The sequence below is a fragment of the Dama dama genome, chromosome 25 (genome assembly GCF_033118175.1).
Source record: "Dama dama isolate Ldn47 chromosome 25, ASM3311817v1, whole genome shotgun sequence".
NCBI classification, from domain to species: Eukaryota; Metazoa; Chordata; class Mammalia; order Artiodactyla; family Cervidae; genus Dama; species Dama dama.
This window is the reverse complement of record NC_083705.1, coordinates 45,444,655-45,454,881: the sequence shown is the minus strand read 5'-3', so window position 1 is coordinate 45,454,881 and position 10,227 is coordinate 45,444,655. Positions and strand designations below refer to the sequence as shown.

At 44.0% G+C, this 10,227-nt stretch overlaps 1 protein-coding gene across 1 annotated transcript; it reads right to left on the bottom strand.

The window, feature by feature from the left end:
• Positions 1-409: 409 nt before the first annotated feature.
• CAPSL (calcyphosine like) lies at positions 410-9,925 on the bottom strand. Its single transcript, XM_061129590.1, has 5 exons — positions 9,877-9,925; positions 9,390-9,526; positions 5,873-6,050; positions 5,379-5,588; positions 410-540 (listed from the first exon to the last, which is right to left on the bottom strand). The coding sequence occupies exons 2-5, from the start codon at positions 9,524-9,526 to the stop codon at positions 439-441; spliced, it is 627 nt and encodes a 208-aa protein (XP_060985573.1). The 5' UTR covers positions 9,877-9,925; the 3' UTR covers positions 410-438.
• Positions 9,926-10,227: the final 302 nt, after the last annotated feature.

Here is a 10,227-nt window from a genome sequence, read left to right as displayed (position 1 = left end):
TCCTTCTGATCCCCAGATTGGGACTGAGACTCATGAAGATTTACCATCAGTCTTAAAAATAGATAAATTCTTCAACCTAGAAATGCACCATCTAATTGGAGGTGGAGAAACACTCTGGGTACCTGTGTGGGATTATAATTTTCGAAATTTTATTAATAGCCAAGGAAGAAATCTAATTTTTTTTAGCCTGGTTCTAGGAGACTTATGGACCTTATTTTAACTGATATATATTTTAGAACTAAGGAAACAGCCTCAGAGAAGTGACAGTTAAATACTTAACACCTTTATTTCTTCTGCCCTAGAGAATGCAGTATATGTAAACACGTAAGAAACCCTGGAATGAATATGAACTCAGCGCTGATCCTGGTTTTGAGCTGATGTTTAATCATTTGGAGCCACATGGCAGCCCTTAAGGTCCCCTGTTCCCAGGTCATACATTCAGAGCTTCCAGGCGGTTCGCATCATGACGATGAAATACACATCAGTGTCAATGGACGCGCTCACCCCGGCGTAGTAGTTCATGAACTCCTCAGGAGTCACCTGCAGTGTAAAAGTTAGGAAAAAAAAAAACACACAAAGCTTTGCTTCTCACCATTTCAGTTGAGGGACATCTCCAGGACCTGTAAATGGGAGGGTAATTTCAGTCAAGGGGACTTTTTAGTGACACCACTGAGGAACAGATCTAGAAAAAGAGAAAAGATGAGGTTGAGGATGGCCATGAGGGAGTGGCCAAGGGGAATAAAGGAAGAAAGTCTCAAAAATTTCCAAACCAACCTAAATGGAAAGTGAGATGCAGGTCTCATCTTCCTATAATAGAAGAAGCCCATCTGTCCAGGTAAGTGAGACTGAAACTGAGAATAAGAGACATGGGTTCATTAACTGCAGTGTATACCCTCTTTTGGTGACATGTCAGAAATACCACCCTCATGTTCTTGTGTCAAGACAAGACATGTTTTTTACCTTTCAAAATGGAACGGAAAAAAAAATAAAAATAAAAATGGAGCTCCGTCCTACAGATAAGGAAAGAGATTTCTTGTTAAACACGCCTTGGCTTCATGCTTTTTTAAGATATATATGATTCATTCCAGGCACAGAGTAAGTTCTAAAAGATCCCCCCACTCCATCCCCACTTGGGTTCTCTCTCTTTCCATGCCTGTTTCAACTAATATGTTTACTTATGCTAAGATTTTACTTTGCTTTCCTTTTCAAGAGAAGAAATGCAGTTACCAATGTATTTTTAAATAGGTGCATGTGACAAGTGCACTCTAATTCAACTGTATTAGCAGACACAATTAGTTGACTCAGGGAAATAATTGTTCTTTGGTTTGATCTCTGTGACCAGTGAATTTAGCCCCAAGTACAGACCAGCTTAGCTCAGACGGTAAAGTGTCTGCCTACAATGCAGGAGACCCGGGTTCAATCCCTGGGTCGGGAAGATCCCCTGGAGAAGGAAATGGCAACCTACTCCAGTATTCTTGCCTGGAAAATCCCATGGACTAAGGAGCCTGGTAGGTTACAGTCCATGGGGTCACAAAGAGTCAGACACGACCGAGCGACTTCTCTTTCTTTTTCTTTCTTTCTTTCTTTACAGACCAGCTCATATGGGAGGACAGACACAGTAATGATGGTTGTCTGGGAAAGTTATCGCTTTTCCAGCTAGCCCTCAAATTTCAGTGTCATGAGGGATTGAAAAGAACACAAAAAGTAAAATCCATAAATAATTCAAAACCCCTTTCTAGTCCCTAACAGCAAACTCCTTTCTTACCAAGTCTTGGGGAACATTCTTATCTCTTCCAAGAATCATGAGTTGACTGACCCACTTGCATTTTGTGCTGAAATTATAAGGGAACAGAGAAAAAAGTCATAGGATCCATCCTTGTCTCCTTTTCTTCTCACCTCTCTCTCTTCCTCCTGCCTCTCTGCTCTCACCCCACCCCATAAAAGAGTAAAAAGCAGTAGGAAGAAAGACATTGAATGGAGCTAGTAACTGAGCTGTGCCTGTCAATGCCTGGAAGTAGAAATAAAGAATACACGTACAACAGCTTTTGTTAATAATTATAGAGTACCATTAATGTGCTTCTTTCTTGAGTTTCTTTATTTCTGGCCTGCTTTGCATTCCCCAGTTCTCCAGCTTTCAGCTCCATCTGGAGTTCCTTTATAACAACAGCTCTTTGTTCATTTAAAATGTGACTCAATATAGAAAAGTCTGAATCATTCATCAGGTGTAAGAAACATTTTCATTACTCCTATTAAATGGAATATCCCTGGAAAGTCCTTGGCACAACGTCTGGGCAATAATAAGTGCTCAACAAATACTATTCAGATTTATAATTATGCTAAGTGAAGTTTCTGTGCATAATATGTGCATGTGTGCATTCTAAGTCACTTCAATCCTGTCCAATTCTGTGACTCTATGACTGTAGCTTGCCAGGCTCCTCTCTCCATGGGATTCTCCAGGCAAGAATACTGGAGTGAGTGGGCTGCCGTTTCCTCCTCCAGGGTATGCATAGTAGATTTAGTCATTAAATCAGGTACTTCTGAATCTTTGAGAGGCAAAGATCTCGAATACCAATGTGAATAAGAGTCATTTGCGACACTTGTTAAAACTGTAAATCCTTGTACTCCACCTCCCGCCCCGCCCCTCTTTAAAACAATCAGATTCCGCAGTTCTTCAGGGCCAGGGCCGCTAGCAACCTGAATGAATAATCCATTCCCTGGATGATGAGCACCCAGAGAGCTGGGGGTTTATGCAGAGTCTGTGAAATTCAGATGACATCAAATGCTATAACCGCTAAAAACCCCAATAACCCTTACTTTGAGTATTTGAGAACCTACTGTGGCTTGCGAAGATAAATGTCAGAAGAAACGGGGTGGGAACTTGAAATCAGCTGAATCACAACAACTGGCTATTCTGACTTGGGTTAGAGAAAAGGGCAGCTGAGGTTTCCCCTGGCAAAGGGGAGGAACCACCTGCAGAGGGGGGGTAGATACAGCCTGGGACCCCGCGTCAAGATGGGCTAATTTGGGGAAATGACAGTTGACTATTTTTCCACTGCCATCTCAGAGATCAAAGGCCAGCCTCAGGGGAAGAAAACACGGTTCTGCTGTTTCTGTCCCCACGCATTTGACTGCCCAACAGAATCTAGGCTCCTTTTTTAAATCTACTTCTGCAATCACTTCAGGTTAAAATGGAGGGTATTTCTCTGCCCCGGCAGGAAAATGTCAGCAGAAACTACAGAAAGATCTTCCTCCCCTTGGTCATAGGGCTCACCATGAAGTTTCACAGAAAAAAAATGTGGGGGGGGCGGGGGGGAAGAAATTCCCTTTAGGACAGGAAGGCTTGTTTCCTCTCCCTATCTCCAGCATCTCCGCTTCCAGCCCACTGCCACACTAAGCCTTCCTGTGTGGCAGAGGTCAGGAGTCACTGTCCCCAGGGTCCTGCTGCCCCAGCCACACAAGGAACTCCCTTCCCCATCACCTTAAACCTTCAGGGCATCTCAGAGCAGAACTGATCCCGGGTCAAAAATCCCTTTTCTGGATGTTGATAAAAGACAGACGACATTCTATCTTGGACTTCCCTGGTGGCTCAGATGGTAAAGAAAGAAAGAAAGAAAGATTAGTCACTTAATCATGTCCAACTGTTTGCAACCCCATGGACTGTAGCCTGCAAGGCTCCTCTTTCCATGGGATTCTTCAGGCAAGAACAGACTTTTGGACTCTGTGGGAGAAGGCGAGGGTGGGATGTTTCTAGAGGACAGCATCGAAACATGTATATTATCTATGGTGAAACAGATCACCAGCCCAGGTTAGATGCATGAGACAAGTGCTCGGGCCTGGTGCACTGGGAAGACCCAGAGGGATCGGGTAGAGAGGGAGGTGGGAGGGGGGATCGGGATGGGGAATACATGTAAATCCATGGCTGATTCATGTCAATGTATGACAAAACCCACTACAATATTGTAAAGTAATTAGCCTCCAACTAATAAAAATAAATGAAAAAAAAAAAAAGAATACTGGAGTGGGTTGCCATTCCCTACTCCAGCAGATAGCAAAGACTATGCCTGCAACGCAGGAAATCTGGATTCCATCCCTGGGTTGGGAAGATCCCCTGGAGATGTGAATGGCACTGACTCCAATATTCTTGCCTGGAGAATCCAAAGGACAAAGGAGCCTAGTGGGTTACAGTCCATGGATTCGCAAAGAGTCAGACATGATGGGTGACTACCACTTTCAATTTTCTTTCATTCTGTCAGGGGAGTGTGTAATTTCCTCAGTTCTGTCTCGTCATAACAAAAATTTGAAGCAACGGATGTTAAAGCCGTTGGTGCATCACAGCTCTTGGACAGTGTTACAGCTCCGTGTTACAGCTCAGTTTTATTTAGAAAATAAAGAAAAATATATCCTCGAGGTGTGAGGGCATGCCAACCCAAAAGATGCAAAGAGAAGAGAGAGAGAGAGAGAGCACACACGCATGTGTGCGCACAGGAGAGAGAGACCCCCGGCCCTTTGGCTCCTCTTTCTATATGTTTTTTTCCTCCCCTTGGGCCTGCCCTATGTAAACTGGGCTAGCCAGGAGTGCTGTTTGTTCTACCTGAGGTCCTCACTCCTGTCCTCTGGTCTTCCTTTGTTCTATTTTCATGGGCTTTTCCCTTTCTTGTCTTTTAGCCACTGCCATTCTGGACTCCTTTTTCCTATTCTAGCTACCTAACAATTCCATCTCAGTTTAAATACATTTATGGAAACAGTATTCCTTATCCTACCAAGCAACACATTTTGTCACTTGAAGACACGAGTTATTGGAAATGGGTGGTTGCTTTTGTCTTTAAGTTGACTGGAGTTTAGAAAAGGAAGTTCATCTCAAGGCCCACCAAAGATTAAATCAGAGTGAACTGTTATCTGGCATTCCCTTAATGAATGCTTCCCTGAAATGACATTTTCATGTAGTGAAGTGTGATGACAAATGATGCTCAGGAGGATGTGTGAAAAGGCAGGCAGCATCCCGAGATGCCCTGTGAACCATGTTCCCCAAAATTGAATTATGGTCTCGTTTCGAAGTTAAATATGTATTATCATCAAGTTCGTTGAAATTAGGCTATCTGTGTATGGTAAATATGGCAACCAAGAAACAGAACATTTAACCAAAATGCCACAGTCTTCAGATGATGGGTATTTAGCTGTATATGGCTCCCCTACAAATATATGTGCATACACACACGAACACACACACACATTTTTATTACTTTTGTTCTAAGCTTTCTAGATAGTCACCAAGGAAACATTTTACTTCTATTTATAAAATAATATTTTTAAGACTTGGGGCCCATTTCCCATTTATAATTACAGAAAGAAATTTCACTAGATTAAGTTCTTTCACTCACCACTCCATCTTTGTCGTAGGGTGAGTCGAAGTTATCCAGAAATTTCCGGAACACTTGCTCCTCCGTCCATTCACCATTCTGATACTTTGGATGGTGTTTTGCATTGTACACCTCTCGAAGGTCTTCAATTGTTATCACACCATCTCCAGTCTTGTCTAGCTTTCTAAAAGCTTGCATTATCACCTCTTTTCTGGCTCTGGACATTGGAGGCTAGAAACATAGGGGAAAAAGCCACAAACATAAGTCGATGAGCTTTCCTTGTATCATCTGCAATGAAATATCTGATTCCTCTCAATGATGTGCAATTGCAGTTGTATGTGTGCCTTTAAATGATGTGCATTGTGACTGCTCCAGAAAATCCCTAAGCCTGTATTGTCTCCTGCCCATCTCCTCCGTGGTGTGCTATCAGCTTCCGAAAACCAAGTCTCACGATAGCCAGTCCAAACCACGTTAGGCCAAACCCAGTGGATATAGTGATTCGTGGGACCACTTACTCTTAATGTGAGAAGAAATTCATTGAAGTCTATTGTTCCATTTCCATCTTTATCAAACCTCCGGAAAAGCTCTTCTGCTTCCTCCTTTTCCATGACCACAGCATAATCATTTAACCCTTTCACAAATTCTTTGAAATCAAGGGTTCGGTTGTTATTGTCATCCATAATTCGAAACACTCTGAAGATAATATACCCATACAAAATGGAAGAAAAAACACAAAGAACAAGATATAAGAATAAAAATTCAAAGAGCAAGCCACTCTCAAGGTTTTTTGAAGTAAAGACAAAAGTCTTAGGTTCTTCTCTGGTGAGCTTCTTCCCAGCCCCTCAAAAAAGAAAATAAACATTTAAAAATATACTGTGTGCTCTAATTATATGACATTCTGAAAATGCCAAAACTGTAAAGGTGGTTAAAAAAAAAAAAAGATGCAGGGAAAGGGAGAGAGATTCTGGGCAGTGATATTTCTCTGTATAGCACTAGAGTAGAGGATACATGATGTGCATTTGCTAAAGCCCATAGAACCTCACAGCACAAAGAGTGAGCCTTGATGTGTACATTTAAAAAAATTGTTTAGCACATCAGGGAATCCCAGGAAGGAATACAGATTGTGCTACGAGAATTCAACTGTTTTATAAAAGTTTGAGACCATCTCACTAAAGGGGGATGGAAAGATGAAAGTGCTGACTTAAGTAACTCTGGAAATGAGTAGAGTTCATAAGACTAAAGACAAAATGAGCTGCACATAACCTCTGTACTCCAGTTGGTAAAGATATTTCTTGTGGAGATACAAGTTGACAGTTTCCTTGTTGCTATATGGGTGCCTTGGATCCGAACAATTAAAGGGACGATGGGAGCTAAGCTTCTCACTGTTGGAGTCGGGATTTATAGATAAGCTAGGACAGGAGGCTAGAATGATCTGATCAATAAGGATTGAGTTGGAGACATCAGTAGGAACTCACATTTATCTTAATATAAACATAGATGAATACATATAAAATATTTACAGATATGTATATATAGAGAGGGGTTAGCCTGTACATCTGTATCTCCTTGTTCTGTCAGCCAAGAGAATCTAGAAGTAATATCTCCATAAGAACAAGAACATCTAGAGTCTAGATCTTGGTTTATAATACAATTCTCCAATAAAAGGAAATGAGCTTCTTGGAGAAATGTCTGATTCTAGAACTGGGACGGGAAAATTTGCAAGATAAGCTTGGAGTATCTTATACCAAAAGCTAAAGAAGTGCTCAAAGAAACTCTACATTGATGGAGATACATCAAACGGAAACAGAAGCCAACCAAACGAGCTCCCAAAGCCAAAACTGAAACAATTTGAACAATAAAAAAGTGTTGGGTTATAACCCAAAGTATAAAATGCATATCCATGAGTTAATAATGGCTTAAATAAATGACTGGATAAGTAGATAAATGCGGGAGAAAAGATAAATTTCTCTTGCCAAATTTCAAATAAATTATGCTCATACTCTCTCCTGAAGGAGGAAACGATGCTCCCCAGGCCCTAAGTGGGGCTCTGCATAGACACTTCCCTTTGAAGAGTCCAATATGGAGAGGCAGAGGGGAAAGCAAGTTTACAGAGGAGAAACCAGGCACTGTCTCAGCCAGGAGACCAAGATCAATGCCAATGGTGATAAGCCATTCTGATAGTTGGAGAAGGAAATGGCAACCCACTCCAGTACTCTTGGCTGGGAAATCTCATGGACAGAGGAGCCTGGAGGGCTACAGTCCATGGGGTCACAGTCAGACACAACTGAGTGACTAAACCACCATCACCCTCATGTTGATAGTATGCATGCATCCTTGATTTGATATGATGAGAATGTCACTTTTCTTCTGTGGACCCCAAAGAAACATAATCCCAGTCTAACTATAAGGAAAAAAAAAATGGGGAAAGGGGCAGCCAACCCTTGAGGAGAAATGTAGGGAAGGGCAAAACCAGTAAAGGGGAGGAGGCAGAGGGCACATTCACGCAGAAGGCCAAGGAGGAGACAATGTCTGTTCACAGTAGACTGGTTCACAGTGGAAGGGCTGATAGAGGCGTGGGGTAGAGGTGGCATAGACGGCAGCAGAGATTCAACTGAATGGGCCAGGGAGTAGATGAGACAGTAGTAGTCACGAGGGGTCTACACTGAGGACAAGAATGTGACCCCAGCACGAAGGTGGAGGGTGGATTAATACAATGTTGAAGGGAAGTGGGCTGGTCTTCCCACTGGACCGTGACAGCCTGGCCACCAGGATCCATTTGCCCACATCCGGAGCATCTGACAGAGCTGGGCTTGGTCTGAGAGTGGGGGACTGTTGAAAGTGACATTCCAGTGCTCAGTAACCCGTGGGAAAGGAAACCTCTCAGCCACCAGATGGGAGGTTGGAGTTCCCCAGCGCTGGCACTCTGTCTGTCTCTAACACACAACTTCTCACACCAGGAGGATGCCCGTCCTTGTGACTCTTGGTGTCCTGAGTTCCCCATGAACCCTGGAGAAGCCTTGCTTGACCATGAAAGCCCTGAGATAGCACGATGCCCCACCCATGGCAGGCAGCAGGTTTGGTCTTTGGAAATAGGTAATACTCAGGACCCACCCTTAGGAGGCTTACAATCTCTTTCCACTCAGGTTTCCCAGGCCTGAGGACTAATCCCACGATCAGAGGGCCGGGAACAGGAGCTGTTCTCCTGTGAAGCTGAGGGAATCCCTGGGTGGCAGGAGATTCCTGTGTCCCTGGAAGTGATGGAGACACAAAATCTGTAACTGCCTCTAAATCCCTATTGCTCCCTCCCTATTCTAATTCACTACCCCCCCCCCCCCCCCCCCCCCCGTTGAGGGAACTTTCAAATTTTACTCATGCCAAACATCTGATCCTAAGCTCAGTGAATACTTTAATAGCACATCCATTGCTTTCTCTGGACATACAGAGTCATTTCTCCGCCTCTCCTGAATCCTACTGAGAGCTTGAGGTCAGCAGAGGCAAACTATTACATTTAGCATGGCTAAACAACAAGGTCCTACTGTAGACCAAAGGGAACCATATGCAAGTTTCCTGGGATAATTCAGCCCTTATTGTCACAGCTTTAGGGGCTGTCTCTCTCATTACGCTCCTTGTTGTTCAGTCGCTCAGTCATGTCTGACTCTTTGCAACCCTGTGGACTGGAGCACGCCAGGCTCCCTTGTCCTTCACTGTCTCCCAGAGTTTGCTCAGACTCATGTCCATTGAGTCAATGATGCCATCCAACCATCTCATCCTCTGTCACCCCCTTCTGGTGTCTCCAATACCTGGATGTGCTTCTCCCTTCACTTTGATTTGTCCCAGTAGCTGCACTTAAGAACCAAAAATTGTCACAAGGGACCTCAGAGATCAGTGCTTCCAAACTCTGCATTTTACAAAGGCGGAGCTGAGACCCAGGAGGAAGTGACTTGCCCAAGGGCCCATGGCTGGTCTCAGCCTCACTTGGCCGCACTCTGCCTTTCTCCTTCATCTCCCTGCAGCCTACAGACCGGGTCCTACCTGCCAAGCCCTTTGATGCCCGCTGAGCCCCTGGCCAGGCACTGCAAGCGGAGCCTCTCGATGGGGTCAGTGGTCACGGTGAGCTTCTTCTTGGCCTGGATCGCCATCTCTCGGTCATGGCGTGCGGTCCCTGCCATCTGAGAAGGAATACACACTGGTCAGTGGGGTCACGCCTCCCCGTGTGCCTCTGGCTCAGCAGGGTGACCACAGCCTCGCTGAGAAGGACACTCACAGCACACTCGCTCACCCACTTCCTGAGAACCATCTCAAACCTCCCAGAATTTCCAGATTTCAGCTGCAGCAACCATGTCCTAGCACATTTATTACTGGCTTACCTAGTCCTGAGAACATCAGATCTCTGCAGCCTGGACAGCAGTTTTAAATATACAGCCATCCCTGTTGATGATACACTTTCATTTCTCAGAAGCTCTCTTCCCATCACACAAAAATAAGTCATTTCTCCAAACACTTTTTGAGCCAGTCTTACCTGCTTTATTCTTTTATCTAGAAGTTTCCATATTCCCTTTGACTGCAGATTTAATATTCTCCTTTTTGGCCTAAAGATTAATTTTTGATGCTTCTGTCTTCATGGAGATTCTCAATATTGGGCTTTGATGATTCCTACGAGTAATGAGTATGTTTTCCTGGGTTGACTGGGCTTCCCTGGTGGATCAGTGGTAAAGAACCTGCCTGCCAATGCAGGAGACACGGGTTCAATCCCTGGATTGGGAAGATCCCCTGGAGAAAGGAATGACAACCCACTCCAGTATTTTAACCTGGGAAATTCCCTCAACAGAGGAGCCTCTTGGGCTACAGTCCATGGGGTCACAAAGATTCA

Coding starts and splice junctions, on each gene's coding strand:
- CAPSL (XM_061129590.1), bottom strand. CDS start 9,526: ATGGCAGGGACCGCACGCCATGACCGAGAGATGGCGATCCAGGCCAAG. Junction 5,589..5,872: donor AATTTCTTCTCACATTAAGA/GTAAGTGGTCCC, acceptor CTATGTTTCTAG/CCTCCAATGTCCAGAGCCAG. Junction 541..5,378: donor CCTACGACAAAGATGGAGTG/GTGAGTGAAAGA, acceptor TTTACACTGCAG/GTGACTCCTGAGGAGTTCAT.